This window comes from Protopterus annectens, chromosome 2.part1, assembly GCF_019279795.1.
Source record: "Protopterus annectens isolate FY-2018-M chromosome 2.part1, PAN1.0, whole genome shotgun sequence".
NCBI classification, from domain to species: Eukaryota; Metazoa; Chordata; order Ceratodontiformes; family Protopteridae; genus Protopterus; species Protopterus annectens.
The window spans coordinates 1,591,412,913-1,591,435,833 of record NC_056729.1 but is presented as its reverse complement, the minus strand read 5'-3'; the positions used below and the strand labels follow the sequence as shown (position 1 = coordinate 1,591,435,833).

Sequence of the window (22,921 nt, the reverse complement as noted above, 5' to 3'; positions counted from 1 at the left end):
AAGCTCAGATACTCTTCTGGCAGATGTAATGGCAACTAGAAAAAGTGTCTTCCAAGAAAGCAATTTCAAAGAACAGGCAGCTGCAGGTTCGAACGGGGGAAGAATCAAGGATGTTAAAATTAAATTTAGATCCCACTGTGGTGGGGGGTCTCTAATTGGAGGTTTCAATAAAAAGATACCTCGAAGGAATGCCTTGCAAAGTTTATGCGACATAATGTTGTGGTCCAAAAATTTGAAATGGCTGCCAGTTGAACTTTCACTGGGGAAGAAGAGGATCCTGAATGAAAAATGTCAGCTAGGAGTCCAATACCGAATGAATTGGAGCAGTATAGGGGTCTATGTTCCTAGCTTTTGCCCAGAGAGAGAAACGTCGCCATTTACTAGTGTAAATCTTTCTGGTAGAAGATTTTAGGGAAGCTACTATGATATCCCGTACAGGATTAGAAATCATAGGAAGCCTGGCTAAGGATGGAAGTGGAGCAACCAAGCAGTGAGGTTGAGAGAGGGTATGGATTGGTGCAGTTGACCCGATTGGTGGGTCAGAAGATCTGGAACCGGGTCCAGATGCCATGGCTGTACCAAGAGGTAATGATGTAGGAACGGAAACCATATCTGTCGAGGCCAATAAGGGGCAATGAGAATCAACTTGGCTCTCAAAGCAGTTGCTTTCTGAATTAGCTGAGGTATCAGCGGAAAAGGTGGAAAGGCATAAAGAAGTCCCCGGGGCCAATCTTGGGTTAGAGCTTCTCTGGGGGGATGGCCTGGAAGGGGGAAGAGAGAGAAGAAGTCTGGGCATTTGCTGTTTTGAGGTGTAGCAAAAAGGTCGCAGCAAGGAAGACCCCACTTCTGAAAAATCTCTTCCGTCACTGACTGTTTGAGAGACCACTCGTGAGGCATGAGAATAGCTCTGCTCAATCTGTCCGCTATGATGTTGGATTTCCCGGGGATGTGCGTTGCTATCAGAAACCGGTGAGAGGAGATTGCCCATTGCCAAAGTCTGAGAGCCTCTCAACACAGTGGACAGGACTTGGTTCCGCCCTGTTTGTTTATATACCACACTACGGACATATTGTCCGTTTGGACTGCAATAGTTCCCAGGGGAAGAGAGTCGCTGAGGGCTTGCAACGTTAAAAGCACTGCTCTCATCTCCAGAACATTTATGTGCAGATGGTACTCGAAAGGTTGCCAAGTGCCATGGACCATTCTGCCCTGATAATGCCCCCCCCACCCGATCAGGGAGGCGTCCGATGTAACCGTGGCAACCAAGGCAAGAGGAACAAATGGTCTGCCTTGATGGATTTGAGGGGACGATATCCACCAAGTCAGATGTCTTTTGCAAGTTGGAGTTACTATGATCTCGTGACGCATGGGAAGTTGTTGAAAGGACCATTGGTGAATAGCATCCATTGTAGAAGCCGCATGTAAAAGCGGGCTAGGGGAAGAAGTGTTATGGCAGCCGCCATAAGACCCAGTACTTTCAGAGCAAATCTGGCCTGAATTTTGTTGCTGAATAGAATCACTTGGACGCGCCTTTGAATGTCCAAGATCCTTTGGTCTGTCAACCTTGCTGAAAGTTGTACGGTGTCCAATCTTGTGCCTATAAAAGTAATATACTGACAAGGCGACAAGGCAGATTTTTCGAAATTTATAGAAATTCCTAGCCCTCTGCAAGTGTGAATGGTGTAATTTCTGGCTTGGAGAAGCTGATGCCTGGTGGTGGCAGTGAGGAGCCAGTCGTCTAGATATGGAAACACCTGGAATCCTTGATGTCTCAGGTGAGCCGTAACCACTGCCATGCATTTGGTGAACACTCTGGGGGCTGTAGTGAGTCCAAAGGGCAGGGCTCTGAATTGGAAGTTTCTGGTCCCCAGTCGGAAGCGGAGAAATCTTCTGGAGTGTCTCTGAATTTTTATGTGGTAGTACGCATCCTGAAGATCTATCGAGCACATCCAATTGTCCTTGCCCAGAAAGGGCAGAATGGACTGAAGCGTGACCATCCGGAATCTTGATTTCTTTACAAACTTGTTGAGTTTGCTGAGATCTAATATTGGTCTCCAGTCTCCTGTCTTTTTTGGAACTAAAAAGAACCTTGAGTAGATTCCGGATCCTATTTGGTCCATTGGGACTGGCTGGATGGCTCTTTTTACTAGCAGTTTTGATATTTCTAGTACTGCTAATTCCCTTAGACCGGGTGGAACGTCTGGAGGGGCTCCCTTTTGTTGAATTGGGGTTTGAATACAGGGAATTTTGTAACCCTCGGATATAATTGACTGTACCCATTTGTCTTGAGAAAGGGAAAGCCAGGCTATTGGGTACAGTGATAGTTTTCCCCCGACTGCCTCCGAAGGCGAACAATCGGGCAACATCTCAGGGATGCTGGAAGGGTTTGTCAGAAAGAGGCTCTCTGCTACCCTGATTCTGCGGACCACCTCTGCCCCTAGGGCGTCTATTATTGTTACCCCCTCTGCCTCTGGGGGTAAACTGACTTTGTGCGTCAGGCGTGACTCCTTGAGATTTGCGGAACCACATTTTCCCTCCCTTCTGTCCTTTGGGGTAAGGTCTAGAAGGGGTGGAGAAATGGACTCCTACGGCAGAAAGAGTCTTGCCATCTTGTTCGCATCTAGTCAAAGTGTCTTTCACTTGAGGACCGAACAAGGTCGAGCCATCAAAGGGGGAGTTTGTGAAAGACGCCTTGAAGGGGTCTGTAAAATTACAAAGCCGCATCCAGGACTGACGCCTTAAAGCCACTCCTGTGCCTGCGGCCCTACTCGCTCCATCGGCTGCATAAGAAATGAGCCGCATGGAGGAGTTAGCAATGGAGTTAAGGATTCCTAGCTGTGAGCTAATCTTATCCTGAGACCCAGCAGCTGACGGATACTGTAAAACTTCTCCCAACTCTTTAAGAACATCTCTTTGAAGGCGGGTGAAGTGGCATAAGTAGTTCAGCGATCTCATAGCAAAAGTCGCTGAAGAAAAAATCCACCGTACTTGTCCATAGTCCTAGAATCTTTATTAGGAGGATGGACAGGTACTGAAGGATCAGCTAATTCCTTCTTGGTGGCAGCAGCCACCACCATGGCATCAACTGGGACACCCTTTGTCAAATATTGTCTATCTTGTGGGGCAGTAATAAATTTTGAAGGTCTCCTAGGGATAGGTTCCACCGAATCTGGAGCCATCCACGCCTTCCGAGCCACTACCTCCATGAGAGGGTCGAAAGGCGGAGACACCCAGGAGGTGGAGGGTCGAGATCCGAACGCCTCCAGGTATACTGACTCATCCTCGGAGGGATTAAGGGAGGGCCAGTTCCCCCTCTGTTTAAGGATTTCAAGGATGTCTGAAAATGAGACATCCTCAGAGGAGGACCTTGGGGATCCCTCCGACTCATCCAAGTCAGTATCTGATGTAGTAGACTCAGGGGAGTCTAAATGTTTCCTCTTACATGTCCTCTTACGCGGAGGTTCTCCTGATGGATCAGGAGAAGCCTAGGAAGAGGAAGATATTCCCAATGGGGAAACCTGAGGCGTTGGATCTCTGGGTCCAGGAGCAAGAGAGTGGGAAGAGACGTCAGCAGGCATTGTAGTGGGAGGAGCTGATGGAACTGTCCGTTGACTAAGCCCAGGGGCTAGTACACTCCTCATCACCTCGAAGGCTCCCCCATCAGAGAGACCAGAAAGTTCCCTCTCCGAAGAGATAGGAACCCCAGGCCTCACCGAGAGGGAAGGCTCCGAGGCAGATGTCGGGGCCGAGCTCACCAATGCCGAAGCTCCGAGAGGGAGAACGGGGTCGGACAAGGGTCCGATGCCACTCGCCCCCTCGGAGCCGACGAGATTGACTAGACGCCCGGATCCTTCCAATGAATGTCTCAAGGAGGAAATCGGAGCCGAGGATGACAGAGCCGAAAGGGGTGGTATCGGCTCCGAAGTCACAATGGTACCGGTTCCGAGGAGTTCTGGCTCCGAACTCTGTAAGAGAGTTGGAGGAGGAATGCTCGGTGGATGTGATATAGCTACCGTCTGTTGAGATGGGCTATAGAGTATTTGGGCCAATGCCTGAGACTTTAATAGTCTACTCACCACTCTCTCAAGGTCGTGATCAGATAGCCTGGATGACCGAGAAGATCGGCTCCGATGGCTCTGCTCCGAGAGCAAAGGTGATCTCGGAGCCGAATGTATGGATTCCACTGAAGGGGATCGAGATCTCTTTTTTGAGATCAATGGAGCCATTGGAGCCGAAGATACGTCGGCTCCAGCCGGAGCTGACACTGAGTGTCTGGATCTGGTAGTATCGGCGCCGGATGGAGCCGATACTGAGACTGGCATGGAAAGATCGGCTCCGGCCAGAGTCGATCTCGAGCCTGGTGAGGAAGGACCTGAAGCCGACGGCTTGGAAGCTTGAGCCAAAGGCTTAACAGGTTTCGAGGGCTTCCCCGGCACTGACTTAGTTGGGGAGCTCTCGGGCTTTAATAAGCCCCTTAATATGAGTTTATTTTTTCGTTCCTGCAGGACTCTTGGGCTGAAAGCATGACAGATAGCACAAGAGTCCTGCAGGTGCGAAGGTCCCAGGCAATAAACACAAGAAGTGCGACTGTCTGTCAGAGACATCTTCTGACAGCACGAGTCACACTTCTTGAAGCCTGAGACCTTAGTGTCCTTCGACATAACTGTGTCGATGAACAACAGTAACACAATCACACACAAAAAACACTCAGTCCAACAAATTAAATTAAATTAATTAAATTAAATTAACCAGGGAAAACACACAGTCACACACAAACAATCCCTGATAGGAAAAATTTAGGGAGGGGAAGGCCTAAGGCCTGACTAGGGACAAGGGAATATTTAGTCAAAAAGAAGGGAACACTGACGGGAATAGGCTAAGGTGAGTCGATAATTAACAAAAATATAATATAATATAATATAATATATATATATATATATATATATATATATATATATATATATATATATATATATATATAAAGTTAAAGGGGGGTAGACGAAAAGTCTCTGAAAAGTTCACTTACCAAGAGCTGGTAAAAGAAGGCACCTCGTTAGCGAAGCGGCAAACGAGATCTAAGTAATCTCCGCCTTGCATCATGGGATATAGGGTTGCCTCGAGCTGGTAAAATTAGCTCTCGAGCTTAGCAAGTGCTGAGTCGGAGCCGAGGATCGGCTCCGAACCCATCCAGCAAGAATGAAGGCGAGATTGACAACGTAACATTGCATGTGATGTATAATGTTTGTAACTGGGAACATGTTAATATGCTTTTTTTCTTTTATACAAATATATGTTTGCCTATGTCTTCAGTGAAAATCCAATAAAAGTGGATAAAAAAACAACAGCAGCAGTGGTGGAGGATTAGAGTAGCAGTCAGGCATAAGATTTGGAAAGGCTGAACAAGTAAGGGGCAGGAAATTGTCAGCTGAGGTTCACTGCACACAAATGCAAAATGCTACACTTCAGCCACAACAGCTGTGCTGGAGGTGAACAGAACTAATGGCAACACAGCAGGAAAAGAATCTGGGGGTGTTGATTGCACCTGGACAGCATGACCAGTAGCAGACTGACAAGCAATGGTAACAGAAAACAAAATGCTGGCAAGTATCCTCAGTGTGACAGGTTGCAGCAGCAGAGAGGTAATGTTTCCACTCTACAGGGCATAGCTAAGACCATACTTTGTGAACAGTGTGCATAGTTTTGGACATTTCATAAAGAAAACAACATCAAGCTGCTTGAACAAGTCCAAAAGAAAGCTTCTGGAAGGATCCACAGTAGGGATAGAAAGGAGTATGACGAGAGGCTAGAAAAGCTAGGGGTCTTTTCTCTTGATACCAGAACTGACAAAGAGAAATATGTTATCAGGCTACAAAGATCATGTCAGGGAGAAGTGAAGAGATCGTTCTGAGGACATGCAGAGAGGAACGAGGAAGCATTTTTAGATAGAAAGGGTTGCAGATCAACGAGATGGACTACTACAGTGGATGAGGGAATACATGCATTAATTCAAGAAGACATGGGACTAGATTGGCACACTTTCTGAATGTAATGTAAAGAAAGGAAAGTTGTGTAAAATCTTACCATAACCATAGATGTCCTTCACTTCCATGTTGCAGTATTCTATTAGTGGGTTTACCTTCTTCCGATCAGCTTGTCTGGCCAGGTTTCCAAAGCTTTTTCGGTCCCTCATGGTGTGTCGGATGTCCGACATGGAGGCAGGTACATGGGCCATAAAGGTGACATCTGTAAGCACCAGCCCCTCAGAACATATAATAAATCCCCTGAGGGACATAGACTGCCCTGGAGCCAGGGAGAGCAAGTGCAAGGTTAAGAAATGGGATGGTGGGAAGGAAGGAATATGCAACATGGAAGAGAAGGACATCTACGGCTATGTTTAGATTTTACTCAACTTTCCTAAGTCCTTCTATTCCATTGTTGCAGTGCTTTATTAGTGGGTGAATACCAAAGCTCACTATAGGTTGTGGGGTGGATTGGTAGAGGCCTCCAGGAATCCATGCAGGATAGCCCTGGCAAAACCTGCCCTAGCTCTGGAAATATGGTCCAGTTTGTAGTGTCTGGTGAAGGTGTGCACAGAGGATAAAGTGGCTGCTTCCAGATTGGAGTTAGTGTCTTCCCATGGTGTGTGTAACAAAAGGAGATCACCTTAGCAATCCAGGCTGAAATGGTCTGTTTGCCCACGGCTTTCACAAGAGCCCTGGGGTGGAAGGAGACAAACAGGTGGTCTGATTTGCAAAAAGCTTTCATTTTATGCAAACAGAATCTGAGTTGTCTGTGGACATCCAGGGAATGAAGGTCTCTCTCACTATCGCCATGTGGGTTAGGGAAGAAGGTAGGCAAGGTGGATAGCCTGATTTCAAGGAAAGGTCGTTGACCACCTTGGAGGTGAAGGAAGGGTTTATCCTTAGGGTGACCCTGTCCATATGGAAAACCAGGAAAGGCGGGGTAGTCATAAGGGATCGGAGCTCTGAGACACTCCTGGCTGATGTCAAAGCTACTAGCAGGACTGTTTTCCATGTGCAAAACTTTAAGGCGGCCTTGTCAGCCAGTTCAAAGGGTGGTAAAGTGAGTTTTTCTATCACATATTTAAGATCACAGGGAGGAGGGGACCATTTCCTGTGAGGTCTTATGTGCAGAACCCCCATCAGGAAGAGTTTGGCTGGTAGTCTGGATGCCAGAGGAAAGTCCATAGGCAGGCAGAAATGGCAAACAGGTGTGCTTTTAAAGAGGAGTAAGACAAACCTGTCTTCAGTAGTTTACACAGGTAAGACAGAATCAGAGGCAAGTCGCTGTCCAGCAGCTCCATCTGTCTTTTATGATATCAGAAAGAAAACCTTTTCCAGTTGGAGAGATAAGATTTTCTTGTGTTGGGTTTCCTGACATCCTGCAGGACCGAAAGCACATCCACGGGGTACCTGTCAAATCTTCGAACGCTCAAAATTTCTAACGTTACATGGTCGAGACCAAACGTTCGAAGTTTTGAGTGCTCGAAGATAGACATTCAACGGCACTGTACAGTGCAGATAGGGAGAATTTCCCTTTTCTGCATTGAAGTGCGGTCTCGGAGTTGGTATATTTAAGTAGGGGGGGTTGTGGGGGGTGCAGGGGGGGTGCCCCCTGCATACACTGTTAAAGTGTTTTTTTCTGTGTTTTCTTTCTTTCTTTTTTTTATGTTCGAATATCCAAATGTCGAACATTTGGTCTCAACCATGTAATATTCAACATTTTGGATGTTCGAACATTTAACATAGACCCCGTCCACGTTGTACAGGTGTCTGAAGGGAATCAGAATCCTATCTGCCACAGGGAGAGGTGCAGAGACTGCCACTGTGGGTGTATTTGTGTTCCATTGTGCTGTGTGAGTAGGTCCACTGAGGGGGGTAACTTGTGGTGATTGCCCTTGGACAGATGAAGCAGAAGGAACCAGTGCTGCTTTAGCCAATAGGGAGTCACCAGCAAGATTTTCGGCGAGTCCTACTGAATTTTCATAAGACCCTCTGGATCAGAGGGAAGGGGGGGAGGCATACAGGAACCTCCCCTTACATGACATTGAGAAAGCATCTGTTTGCAATGCCTTCGGGTCGTAAGTTCTGGAGCAGTAGCTCTGGAGCTGCCTGTTTATGGAGCAAGCAAACAAGTCTATGTGAGGAATACCCCACCAGTGGACCAGATCTAGGAACACCTCTCTTGACAGCATCCATTCGTGGCTGTCTGATACTGGTTCTGCTTAGTGAATCTGCCTAAGAGTCGTGCTGGCATGGAATGTAGGCTGCCTGGAGGGAGATTCCCTGAAAGATAGCCAGATCCCATACCTGTAGAGCTAGTCTGCATAGGAGGTAGGACTTCATCCCTCCTTGCTTGTTCAGGTACCACATCACTGTGGTGTTGTCTGTGAAGATCTTTAGGAGGACCTGCTGCAGGTAAGGTTGGAATGCCTGCAGGGCGAGGAGCATTGCTGTCATTTCCCTGATATTGATGTGCACTTGTTTGTGTCTGTCTGTCCACAAACCTTGCACTGTTCTTGGACCCAGAGTTGCCCCCCAGAACAGGTCTGAAGCATCTGTGTGCATGATCTGGGAAGGAGTGGGCATTTGCAGGGGCAGGCCCAGATTCTGGGCAACTTGGACTAGTCACCATTTTAATTCTTGGTGAAGACAGGAGAGGAGTGGCACCCTAAACTCTAGAGGATGTGAGTGATGGGTCCAAACCGAGCATAGGTACCACTGAAATTTTCTCATGTGTAACCTCACTAGGGGCAACATGGGGATAGTAGCTGCCATGCTATGTACCCCCAGAAGTCTTAGGAACTCCCTCGCAGTCAGAGCTGATGAATGGAGGGCAGATTGAAAATGATGGGAGAGGGACACCACTTTTTCCACCAGTAGGGAGGCCATCCTGATGTCTGTCCTGGAAGACAATGTCCTGTGTAGGAGGGAGTTGGGACTTTGGAAAATCTATCAGGAACCCTAGGGACTGCAGCAGGAGCAGGAGGTTCTTGGTGTGACCAAGGATGCTGCTTGAATGAGTAGGTCATCTAGGTAGGGAAATATCTCTATTCCCCTTGTCCTGCAGTAGACAATTACTGGGGCTAGGCACTTTCTGAATACCCCTGCAGCAGTGGAGACCCCAAAAGGCAATGCACAGAACTGAAAGTGAGAAGAGCCTGCTATGAATCTGAGATATTTCCTAGAGGTAGACTTTAAGGAAATGTGAAGATAGGCCTCCTTTATGTCCAGGGTTACCATGAAGGCCTGAGGGAGAATGAGGGGAAAGAGAGTGGGTAAGGTGAGCATCCTGAAGAATGGTACCTTTAAGAAGAGGTTGAGGTGGGAGAGATATAGGATGAGCCTTCACGGTCCTTCCTTTCTGGGCACCAGAAAGATTCTTGAGTAGAAACCTTTCCCTCGAGCACGGGGGGGGGGGGTAACTGATTCTATGGTGCCTTGCAGCAGCAGGTTGTTTAATATCTGGTGTAGGAGGACCCGTTGGGATGCGGGAGGGGGTGGAATAGGCAGTCTTGGAGGAGGAGTGATCCAATTCATAAAGTATCCGTCCTTCAGGATGGACAAGACCAATGGGTCTGTTGTTACCAGGGACCAAGCAGGGAGACCGTGAGAGAGACAGATGGACAAGGAGATGGTGGTAGGAGGTAGGGGGAAAGGTGGCAGGCAGTCAGACACTGCCTGCCCTGTCTGGAAAGGAAGGCATCTAGCCAGAGGCCTGAGAAGTCCTTGGCTGGGCAGTTTGTCTCCTGGGAGGCCTTCTAGACCTGGGGGGGGGGGGGTGGGGCTGAAGGCCTTGATGCCTTTCTTATAAATTATGTCTTGGCTGGGAAGTTCTTCTGGAACTCTGGGATTGGAAAGACAAGAAGATGTTTGAGGTCTTGAAGCTCTTTCCCTTTCTGCTGGAAAGACTTGAAAAGATCAGCCACCTTAGCACCAAAGAGGGCCGAATGGTCCAAGAGTGCATCCAGGAACTTGGCTCTGAAGTCATCAGGGAGAGGCTGCAGACGTAACCAGGAATATCTTCTTAGCACGGATGGTGATGCAGCTGATCTAGCTGTGGCCTCAGCTGCATCATATGCGTACCAAAGAGAGTGCTTGTTCACTTGTGAGACAAGCCCAAGTAAGGAAGACAAGGATGCTTTAGTAGCAGAGTCAGGAATGTCATTAAGCTCTTTGGAGGCTTTGTCCAGGCCATGTGAGACTGGTAATTTGTTGCACTAAAAGCTAGGGTAGCAGAAGTATAAATCTTTTTTCCCCACCTCTCCATGGCTTTGCTGTCCTTATCTGCAGGAAGGACAGTGGTAGTAGTGAGGAGTTTGGATGCCCTGTCCGTAGAAATGGAAATAGTGGCTGGGTCTGCTAGGGGGCACTTGAATAGGAATATGTCTGAGTCAGGGACTCTGTATAATATGTCTGCCCTTCTATGAGCAGGTGGTTGGGAATTTGGATTAATGGATGCCGTAGCAAAAGCATCCAGGAAGGCAGGTTGGACAGATGGGATAGGTGACGGATTGGGTGATTCCATCTGAATCAGATCATAGAATCTTTTTTGTGCTTCAGACATGTCTGAGCATTCCCACTTAAAGTGCCTCCAAAGGTTAGGTCTTCCACTGGGGAATCAGGATCAGCAGAGGCCTCTTCAGGGGATCCATAACCCAGGGGGGGATGAAATCTGGGAAGAGTACAAGGAGTCCTCTGAGGAGTCGGACAGTTCCTCCTCTGCAGGCTGGCTCACAGTCCTTTCAGGTAAGGAAGGCCTAGGGCTGAGAAAAGGTGGAGCCCCAGGGGTGAACTCAGAGGAAGGCCTGAGTGCCAAGAAAGTGTTGTAGAGACTCTGGCTGAAGGCCTGCCAGTCAGGTAAGGTCTCTGGTGCCGGGAAATATGTCTGGTCTTTTGTTTTTTCTTAGAAGTCCTAGCCGAAGTCTGGCTGGTGGTAGGCCTGGAAGAAATCAGAGCAGCGGAGGCCAGATCCGAAGTGCCGATCGAAGCTACTGCCCCCCCCCCAGCATCAGGAGCAGGCACCGGTACATCCTCCCCGGAAGTGTCATCCGCTCTAGATTGTGCGGCCTCCTAAAAGGTACCCACTGTATTTGTAATGGCTGAAGCCGGGTCCTCAGCCAAGTTGACAGCGGCTACAGGCTGAGGAGTGGCAGAGGGAGGTGCAGTGAAAGTAGTAGGGCTCATGGACTTGGCCCTCTTCCTTGGTGGTTTGGATGGGGCATCGGAGGCGGCTTCCATACTGAGAGCTACCTGTCTTAGGCACTGGTTCTCCAGGTATAAGTCAAGAGCCTGTAAGCGGCGGCGAAGGGTCTTGTGGATGAACGATTTACAGATGGCACAGTTTTTGTAACTGTGATCTCTACCCAGAGAAAAGAGACACTGGTCATGGGTGTCCTTATGTGGAATTTGATGACCACAGTTGCACTTACTCTTACAGGACAATAACAGACTATAAAATACAAAAGGACTGAAAAAAAAAAGCCCCCAACAGGGTTATCCTTAATGCGAAAAAGATCCGATGTCCACAAGTAGCAGGAACACCTGGCATATGGCTGGTGGCTGAAAAGGTGTGAGGGCTGGTGCGTACAGACGTCATCTTTATGGCCCACATACCTGCCATGTCAGACGTCCAACTCACCATGAGGGACTGAAAAAGCTTTGGAAACCTGGCCGGACAAGACAAGCTGATCGGAAGAAGGGTAAACCCACTAGTAGAATGCTGCAACATCAGAATAGGAGGACATCTGAAAGAGACAGGTAATCAGTGAGAGTGGATCTTTTTTCTTTCTGAAACTGAACTATGGAAGCTGGTACAAAATGGTGAGTACAAATAAAAACTAAACAGCAAACACTGTTTCACATTTGCATTTCTCAGAAATAGAAGTTATGTCCTTACCATAACGTTCCATGTGGAGTGTTCATCTCGCCTTTGTTCTTACACATGGGTTCGGAGCCGATCCTCGGCTCCGTGTCGGCCGCTTGCAAGCTCTGCATCGAGAAGAAGCTCGAGACAACCTAATACCCACAATCCCCCTCTGCCTTTACCTCAGATCTAGTTTGCAAGCAAACCAGCAGCCAGAGAGAGCACACTCATGCCAAAAATTACATAAATCAATATATATATACACATGTACATCATACATATCCAACCACTGCAAATGCAGAAGGAGAATACTCCAGACCAGGCACCAAATTGAACGTTCTTCCTGAGGGTGGGAGGGTGGGAATGTAAGAACAAAGGCGAGATGAACACTCCACATGGAACGTTATGGTAAGGACATAACTTCTATATGTGAGAGTGTTCAATCTCGCCGTTTGTTCTTACACATGGGTAGCGTTCCCTAGCTCCATGTTCCTGAGGAACTCACGGGAGAACGTTCTTGAGCACAGTGGAACCAAAGGTTGCCCTATCCCTAGAAACCCTGTCCACTTTGTAATGAGAGATGAATGTATGTGGTTTAGCCCAAGTAGCAGCTGCACAAATCGTGTCTAATGGTAGGCGAGCTGCATGAGCCAGGGATGTAGACACTGATCTTGTAGAATGTCCTTTAGGTTTGACAGATAAGGTTTGATTTGAAGACTCATAAACGTATATAATACAATCAGTTAGCCATTTGGAAAGAGTTTGTTTAGTAACCGCTACACCTTTCCTGCTGTCAGCAAAGGCTACAAAAAGTTTATCATATTTCCTGTGATCCTTTGTTCTATCCAAATAAAATCTGAGTTGTCTATGGACATCCAATTTGTGTAACATATACGCTAACTTATTAAGAGTGATTCTTGAAAAAGGTGGGTAATTCAATGGACTGATTAATGTTATTGGTAGAGCAAACTTTGGGGAGAAAGGATGGATTAGTGCGAAGAGATACTCTGTCAGAGTGAAAGATCAAATAAGGGTGTTTAATAGAAAGAGCCTGAAGCTCAGACACTCGCCTAGCGGATGTAATGGCTACCAAGAAGAGAGTCTTCCACGATAAATACTTCAATGGGCAAACGGAGGCTGGTTCAAAAGGGGGCAACATCAATTTAGATAGTAAAAGGTTCAGATTCCAAGGTGATGTAGGAGTTCTAACTGGTGGTCTAATATGGAAAGATCCTTTTAAAAGGCCTTACAAAGTCTGTGAGCCATAATAGGTGCCCCACATTCTTCCACATGAAAGTTGGAAATGGCAGCCAATTGCACTCTTAAAGTGGCGGGAGAAGCTCCTTGATGGAACAATTCTGTTAAAAACTCCAAGATCTTGTTTAACGGAGCTATGACAGGGTCCAAATGATGTGAATTTGCCCAGAAGACAAAACGCTTCCATTTACTAGTGTAGGTCTTTGTAGTGGAAGCTTTATGAGAAGCCACTAGTATATTCTGAACTGCCGGTGTAAGAGAATCAGACCTGGCTAAAAAGGGAAGCGGAGCAGCCAAGCTGCTAGATGGAGTGATTCGAGAGAGGGGTGAGGAACTCCTGACGAGTGAGTCAGTAGATCTGGCTCTGGGTCCAGAATCCAAGGTCCCCGAATGCGGTGTTGCAAAAGAAAGGGGAACCAAATTTGACGAGGCCAGAATGGGGCAATGAGGATTATCATCCTTTGAAGGTTGTTGGCTTTCTGCAGAAACTTTGCAATCAGGGGAAAGGGAGGAAAAGCGTAAAGGAGACCCGGGGGCCAATCGTGCACCAGCGCGTCCCTGGGGACTTCCCCTGGAGGGGGTAATAGGGCAAAGTAGCTCCTGCATTTGGCGTTCATTGGAGACGCAAAAAGATCGCAGGAAGGCTGGCCCCACTTGCGAAAAATCGTCTTCGCAACTGACTGTTTGAGGGACCACTCGTGAGGCAACAGGATTGCTCTGCTCAGCCTGTCGGCTATGACGTTGGATGACCCCGGGATGTGCGTTGCGATCAGAAAGCGACCCGTGGACTCCGCCCATTGCCAAATTCTCATGGCCTCTCTGCATAGCTGATAAGACCTGGTTCCCCCTTGCTTGTTTATGTACCAGACTACAGACATGTTGTCTGTCTGAATTGCAATAGTCCCTAGAGGAAGAAGGGGAGCAAAGTGTTGCAACGCTAGAAACACTGCCCTCAACTCTAGAACATTGATGTGCAGATTGTACTCTAAATTGGTCCATTCGCCTTGGACTGTCTGTCCCTGAAAGATGCCCCCCCACCCTATCAGGGAAGCGTCCGTGGTTACCGTAGCTGTCGTGGGTAGCACAAATGGTCTTCCGCTGGAAAGGTTGCAAGTCTGAAGCCACCAGGCCAGATGTGATTTGCATGTGTTTGTAATCAGAATTTCGTGTGTCAGAGGTAGCTGTTGGACCGCCCATTGTGCAAACAGTAGCCATTGTAGAACTCTCATGTGCAGTCTTCCCAATGGTATCGCAATGAGAGAAGCTGCCATGAGACCCAAGACCTTCAGAACCAGTTTTGCTGGGGATTTTCTGGATGACAGAAGGAGAGAAATGTGGCTTTGTAGTGAGGCTATCCTTTCTGGAGGGAGCCTTAGAATTAAATGATGCGTATCTAATTCCGCTCCTATGAATAAGATATGCTGTGATGGCTGTAGTAAAGATTTTTCTAAATTTACGGAAATTCCGAGGTGAACACAAAGTTGTAGAGTGTATTCCCTGGCCTGTATCAGTTGACGCCGGGTGGTGGCAGAAAGGAGCCAGTCGTCCAGATACGGAAACACCTGGAATCCTAGGCGTCTCAGATGAGACGCTACCACTGTCATGCATTTGGTGAAAACCCTGGGGGCTGAGGTCAGACCAAAGGGCAGGGCTCGAAACTGATAGTGACTGGCTCCCAGCCGGAAGCGCAAATGATCTCTGGACGCCCTGGCCATTTTGATGTGGTAGTATGCGTCCTTCAGATCTATTGAGCACATCCAGTCGTCCTTCTGTAAGAATGGAAGGATCGATTGAAGCGTGACCATTCGGAACTTTTCTTTCTTGACAAAGGTGTTGAGGTTGCTTAGGTCCAGAATCGGCCTCCAGTCCCCTGTCTTCTTTGGAACTAAAAGAAACCTTGAGTAAGTTCCGAATCCTATTTGGTCCGCTGGGACTGGTTGGATGACTCTTTTTCTAGCAGCTTTGAAATTTCTATAGCTGCTGGGTCTCGCAGATGGGGCGGCACATCTGGGAGTCTTCTCTTTGGAATGGGAGTGGATAGAAAGGGTATTCTGTAACCTCTGGTAACCACGCTTTTTACCCAGTTGTCTGTAGTAAGATTCTGCCAGGCCTGAGGGTATAAAGCTAAGCGACCCCCGACTGCCTCCAGAGCAGGACAGTCGGGCCTCCTGTCAGGAGTGCTGGAAAGGTTTTCCAGGGGGTGTATCCCTGTCACCTTGGTTTTGCGGACCCCCTCTGCCGCCGGGGCGGCGTCTTCTACCTCTGCCTCTAGAGGGGGCATCACCCTGCGTGCCTGGGAAAGATCCTTGGGGTTTTCGAAACCACATTTTCCCACCGCATTGCCCTTTGGGGTACAGTCTGGATGGGTTGGAAAAACGGACTCAGACAGCAGACAGAGTCTTTCCCTCCTGTTCACACCGGGTAAGGGTCTCCTTTACTTTGGGGCCAAAGAGAGTGGCACCATCAAATGGGGCGTTAGTAAAGGAAGACTTGAAGGCTTCCGCAAATGAACATAAGCGCATCCAGGATTGTCTACGAAGAGCAATCGCTGTAGCTGCTGCCCTACTCGATCCTTCGGCTGCGTATGAGATCAGCCTCATGGATGAGTTAACAATGGATGTAAGGGTATTGAGATGTGCTGTAACTTTCTCTGAAACAGCAGCATCTGTAGTACCCTGGAGGGTATCTCCCAACTCTTTGATTAGATCCCTCTGTAGACGTGTAAAGTGGGTCAAATAGTTCAGGGATCGCATAGAAAAAGCCGCTGAACTAAAAATGCGCTTCCCGTACCTGTCCATAGTCCTAGAATCTTTGTTAGGCGGATGGACAGATGAGGAAGATTCCGACATCTCCTTTTTCGTGGCCGCTGCCACCACCATAGCATCCACTGGAACTCCCTTTGTGAGGTAAGCCTTGTTTTGGGGTGCAGTAATGTACTTATAAGGCTTTCTAGGGACTGGTTCCACCGTGTCAGGTGTCTCCCACGCCCTTCGAGCAATCAGCTCCATTAACTCATCGAAGGGCTGAGTGACCCAGGAGGAGGAAGGGCGAGCACCGAATGCCTTCAGCAAGACTGACTCATCCTCAGAAGGGGGAAGGGACTGCCAATCACCTCTCTGTTTTAGGATCTCCAAGATGTCAGCAAAGAGACATCCTCTGAAGGTGACTTTGGGGACCCTTCTGACTCATCCAAGTCAGTGTCCGATGTCAATGATTCTTGTGGAGAATCTAAGTGTCTCCTCTTACACAATCTTTTCCTAGGGACTTCTTCGGGGGGAGCATCCGAAGAAGCCTCCGAGAAGAGGGGCACCCTCCAGGGGTGGCTGAGACACCGGTGCTCGACGCTTGGATGTGACCGTTGGTGCAGAGGAGGATAACGGTCCTTTTTGGGGAGGAGAGGCTGCTTCTACTGATGTGGTTGTCTGGGTAGACAACACCTTCCTCATGAGATCGAAGGCCCCCGGGTCCCGAGTCGAGGTATCTCCCGGTTCCGAAGAAATGGGAAGAATCCCCGAAACAGGCACTGAAGGCATCGACCCCGAGGACGGAGCCGAGTCGATCTGAGCCGAGGCCCCGAGAGGGAGAGTCGGAACCGAAACATCGGTTCGACTCTCGGTCCCGGAACCAAGGATGGATCTTCGGCTCCGAGACTCCGGTACCGGATCCGACGGAGTCGAGGTGAACGGAGCCGACCGAGAAAAGGACGGTTCTGGCACCGAGGGCTCCACAATCAGTAGATCAGCCTCTTCCGGCTCCAAAGACTGGACAGGTCTCGGAGGAGGAACAGATGGAGATAATGGAAGGCCTTCAAGTTTCGACACCAATTGGGTGGAAACCGAGATAAGTTTGGATAAGGCCGTATTCTCCAGTAATTTCTGCACCACGCGGTCAACATCGGTGTCGGAGAGGGGCCTGGAAGAATGGGTCGAAGGAATCGAAGACGGAGCCGACCTCAACAGTGTCGGGGGAGGGAGCTCCGTCACTGGTTCCAAGACTCGAGGCTCGGACACTGACAACAGTTGAACACTCGGCCCCGAGGTCTGTGGAACCGGTGATTGAACCTTAACCGAAGAGCTCGGAGCCGATGACTTGGGCTCCGACGTCTTCGATTCCTTTGAGGATTTGGATGCCTGGTCTGAAGCATCCAGAGCCTCTTGAAAGGAAGGTTTCAATAAACCCCTATCCATGAGTTTCCTGCGCCTATCTGTCATGACCCTCCCACTGAAAGAATGACAAATAGAGCAGTCTTCTTGCAGATGGAGAGGGCCAAGACAGTAGACGCAGGAAGTATGATTGTCAGTAACTGACATTTTTTGCCCACATTGGCAACGCTTAAATCTAGATTTAGTCTTCTCAGACATCTTAAACCTATGTGGAAAAAAGGGTGAGAAGTCAAGTCCAGGTAGTAAGTCAAATCCGGTGAAATTGTCAAATCCAGTTAAAGAAAAAATGTCTATCCAGTAGTCAATTCAGAAGGGGTGGTAGGCCCCGAGGGAAACTCTAATAAGTTTAAAATTAAACTTAAACGGAACCGAGAATTCCTGAACCGTACCACACACACACACTTAGTCACTAAACAAAGTTTACAGAAGAAATTTAGTTGAAATAACAAGAAAAAAATCTTAATCTTAGCTTTAGTTGTTCGAGCTCGACCCAGTGATGCGAACACTGCAGCGGCAAACTAGATCTGAGGTAAAGGCAGAGGGGGATTGTGGGTATTAGGTTGTCTCGAGCTTCTTCTCGATGCAGAGCTTGCAAGCGGCCGACACGGAGCCGAGGATCGGCTCCGAACCCATGTGTAAGAACAAACGGCGAGATTGAACACTCTCACATTATAATTTTAAGTTACTAAAGTATCAGGGGAAATAACTGATATAATATGGGCAGTTATGATTTAGCAATTAAAGGAAATTAGAAATGCCTTACCAGGTTGGTTGTGCTGACAGAGGTCATTGTTTTATCTCGTTCTAAACTGCTCTGCAAGTCTAAGCTACTTGGAGGAGGTAAACTCGATGGAACAGCATTCTCCCAACCTGCTAGACAGTGCTGTTGTGGGCAAAGACAAAAAATAATTGTTTTGTAAAGCAACTTATATATGCATAATTTTAAATCTGTATTTTGTAAATACCTATAATTTGATGTGAACACAATTACCGTAACAAAAACTTGCACTTTGATGTACACCTAATAACCACAACAATTAAAATGATTACTGCACTGAGAAAAAAAGTCTCATTTCATATATGCTTCTGTCATCCATAAATGTAAAGGAAAAATACAGGTTGAAGACTATTTAAAATGTGGATTATTCTAAGAGATACAAAACGCCTCTAGTACTTTATTTTTGAAAACAGAATGAGTCAGTAATTCTGAAGTTAAAGATGAATTCACATTCAATAAACAGAACTCCATTACAAATGATCTTATGCCTTCCTATTAACTCATTATACATAAAAACAGAGCAGTGTTTAGTGATAGCGAAGCTATGACACGTGTGTCAAAGGTGATATGCCATGACGTTTTGGGGGACACATCAGCGATCACCAACACCAGAGTTACTAAAGAAACTGCTTTTGCATTCATTGCTCATGTAAAGTGCACTCAATTATTTTGTGCCAGGAGCTTTTGACACGCCAAACCCAAAAGGTTTGCCATCACTGAATGCATTTCAGTGCAGTTCATAAGCAACTGTTCAATCACTAACTAGCACTGTGTCAGATATTTCTTTTTTTTTTTCTCAAATAATTTTGTATTTTCCATAATAAAAACCATGCTTACAGACGAAAGTACAAATCAATAAGATTTACACAAATATTGATTAAACAGTGGCAAATATTGTTAAGAAAAAACATGAGAGCAGATTTACAATGATAAGGAGGGAAAAAAGGTAGATAAATTCTGAAGCATGCATTGTGAACTAACTGACAACAACAACCTGTAAATACAATATTTACAAAAAGGAAAAAAAAAAAAATATGTATTGCTACCATGGCTGAGTATAGACAGTGTCACTAATTGTAGGAATAGACAGCAACATCCCCAAATGTAACCTATATCTGGAGAGACAATACCCTTAGTCAGAGATAGAGAGGGTTCTTAGGTCCATTTATAATGAACTTCTGAGCAGAGATATACTTGATTGCCATCTCTTTAAATCCCCGCCAACACATTTTAGTGCGATCTAACCAATTATACGTGATGTAAAGCTTTATGAGAGAGCACAGAGTTATTAGAATATGAAGGTGTAATTTAGGCAACCTGATAGCCGTTTCCCATGAAAGAGTAGAATTGTAATAACCCATTTTTTAAGACTCACTTTGAGGGAGCACCATAATTTATGGGAGTAATTGCAGTGCCACATAATGTGTAGTAGATCAGCTCTCACAACAGGACAGCATGTGCAACTAGGGGATCTGTTAGAATTAAATTTATTTAGTATTACAGGAGTATAATAGGAGTTATTATTTAACATCAATTGAGTGTACAAGAGTTTTCTGAAGGGGGATAACTCTATAGTAGGTTTTTATAGCTAGTAGTTTTTGATCCTCTGTAATAGGGGAGTTTTGATTATCCCAGTATTTGGAGAAAAGACAGTTTCCTTTGTAAAGTAAAGGGAATAGTAACTTGTATGACAAGGAGATTGTTTTTTTATTGTTAGAAACTGTATCAATGATTAAGGTTAGTTTATCAATTGCCTGTGAGTCAGGGAAAAAATTTTTGCGAGGTTATAAGTTCTCTTAGTTGACGGAGGATAACCGTGTATTTATTATTGGCCTTAAGGATTAATCGTAGCTCTGCAAGAGACATGAATTTATATTTAAGGATATCCCATACTTTAAGATCTTTGATGAGGGGGAATTCAGTAAGGTCTATTACTTTGTTGTTGATTTTATGATTTGGATTGAGGTGTATTGGTTGAAGAAGAGGAAGAGTAAGTTGAAGGTTGATGCCCTTAATTAATTCTTGGAATAATTTTATTTTGTATTTCAATAAGGGAGATAATTTAGAGCTGTTTAGAGAAATGGGGGATAAAAAAGGGATAGCCTTAGGGTTAATTTTATTTGAGAGTATGTGTCGGTGCCAGATCTTTAGCCAAGCTGGATAGTGGGCTTGAGTTTTGCTATTCATGTTTGAGATGGACCATAGTTTATTAGAGCATATGATCATGTAGTAAAGATGGAAATTTGGAAGGCCCACCCCTCCTTTCTCTTTGGGTAGACTTAATTTGGAATAAGAAATCCTAACTTTCTTAGGAAACCAAAGGAATTTTGCTATATCTTTATTAATTTGTGAGAATAGGTTATTTGAGATTATTATGTTTGTCGCATTAAATTGATATAGGAGTCTGGGTAAAATATTCATTTTCACAATAGCTACCTTAGAGAGGAATGTTAAATTCAGTAGTTTCCATCTTTGTAAGTCCTGACATATAGTAGACCACGATTTTAGCAAGTTATTTTGAAGCATAGAGGCTTGATTATGTTCAAAGTTGATGCCAAGATATTTGAGACAATATGATATATGGAAGGAAGATTCGGGGAAGAAAAAAGGTTTATGAGCCTCAGGGTTGATTGGGAAAATGTGAGATTTTTTATTGTTAACTTGATAACCAGAAGCATTGGAAAATACACTAATTGCATTTATAATTTTAGGTAGATCTAAGTTGGGAAATTGAAAATATAAGTTTAAATCATCAGCAAAGGCCGATAATGCTACTTGTGTGTTGAGAATTTTGGGGATAGTGTGGTGTGTATTCTGAGTGATGTAAAGAAAGAATGGTTCAATAAATAGATTAAAAAGAAAGGGAGAAAGTGGACAGCCTTGTCTTGTTCCATTGGTAATCAAAATTGTTTTAGATCTTTTTTTATTTACATATACAGATGTGTATGAGTTTGTATAAAGAATTCTGATCATATCTGAGAAGATTTTAGGTATATTAAAATGAGACAGGGTAGAGAACAAGAAGTCCCAGTTTACTCTGCCGAATGCTTTTGATGCATCTAGAGTCAAGGCATATAGCGGATTTTTCTCTTTTTTAGTGAACTGTATGAGAGAGTCCATTGTTAGTGTATTATTTCATGTATGTCTGTTAGACATAAACCCAGCTTGATCAGGTGATATTATATATGGCAATACCTGTTTGAGTCTGTTAGCTAAAATAGCTGAAAATATTTTAATATCAACGTTTATAAGCGAGATAGGTCTGTAGTTATGAGGGTCTGTTCTATCTTGGTTGTTCTTTAATAATAAAATTGTTTTTGAATTATTCCAATGTATGTCAGTGATTCCATTTTTTATAATGAAGTTAAAGACTTTTAGAAGAATAGGGGCAATTTTAGGACTGAAGGTTTTGAAGAAATTGGTAGTAAAGCCATCTGGGCCAGGGGATTTGCCTATTTTGAGTTTATTAATGGCATTTTGAATCTCTTGAATATTGAGCGGAGCTGATAAGAGGGAAGATTGATCTAGATTAAGAGAGGGAAATGTGATTAGTTGAGAAAGGTTTCCATTTGTGAATTAGAAGAGTTGTGCTTATTCTTGCTATATATATCCGTATATAAGTCTTGAAAAAGTTGAATTATCTCAGAGTCTGATTTATATATTTTCCCTTTGTATTGAAGAATGGAAATTGTAGGAGCGCCATTATTGTTTTTGAGTATTCTAGAAAGGGTTCTAGAGGGAATTTGTGCCCATTCAGAGTAAGTTGCAATGAGTTTTTGTTCCTGCAGCGAATAACTATGTAAATGTATCTCAAGTAATTCTTTATTATCAGGAAGGTTACAGTACTAATTGTTTCACTGGATGATTTGTTAAAAAGTTCGCTTTGTAAAAAACATAAATGTCATGACTTCCTAATAATAATATGCATTTACCTGTTGTTAAAAATATTCCAAAAGGTCTTTTTCAAATGTGAGCGCCAATTCCGTGAAGGTAGGAACAGATCTTCCATTTGCTGTTTACAAGAGGGTTCCAATAGGTTGCAACACTCAGGTGTTCACGCAATATCCTCTAGTCGTCACTAACAGCGCATAGAGCGCGTCTTGCAGGCAACTGCTTCTACATGAACTTCTAGATAAATGCAATTAACTGCTTCTATAGAATTAGGCGCTTTGATCCTGAATTCTACATGAATGAAGACCGGAGCCCCATCTCTAGTCAGGTAACTACAGTACAAGTCTTATTCAGCCCTCATTGCGCTGGGATCAACTGCTGACATCAGTCCAGAAACACGCAACTGAACCTACACTGTTTGCAATTAAGAGATTGATTGCTAGGAAGTTGTTTGCAGGTCACATACAGATCTTCTAAAAGTTATAAATATTAACAGCCTGTTTAGTACCTATGTTGTCAGCCAGTTCTTGGACCTTGCTGATGATATGGCTGGTGTCAATTGTACTGTTTGTAGAGCCGTCGCTCAGATTTTCCAGGCATATAGCTCACACTGATTTAAACTAAAATTTAAGTATTATCGGGTAGACAGGCTTATCAAGCCAGCAATTATTCGAAGTATGACAGCACTATGTCAGGGGTTTAGCACAGTGTATTGTAAATCCTGCAGATATAGTGATGTTAGTTTTGTATCACAAGCCATGTATATTAAATTTCCCAAGAGTGTAATGCTTTAAAAATGGAGGAATGCTTTGTACCTCATGCAATTTTATTGGTTCAAACTTTCAAGTAGCCTGATGGCAGATATGAGGGTTTTATGATGGTTTATGCAACTTGTCAAATTAATCCGAAGAGTTTCTTACTTCATGGCGGCTGCGGTATGAGGTAA

The 22,921-nt window shown here is 45.4% G+C and overlaps 1 protein-coding gene across 1 annotated transcript in view; it reads right to left on the bottom strand.

The window, feature by feature from the left end:
* LOC122794553 (migration and invasion inhibitory protein) overlaps positions 1 to 22,921 on the bottom strand; it is an 889,312-nt gene that overhangs the window by 53,424 nt on the left and 812,967 nt on the right. Inside the window, exon 9 of the mRNA XM_044063041.1 lies at positions 18,070 to 18,189. Coding sequence (XP_043918976.1) covers positions 18,070 to 18,189 — 120 coding nt within the window. The remainder of the gene's footprint in view (positions 1 to 18,069; positions 18,190 to 22,921) is intronic.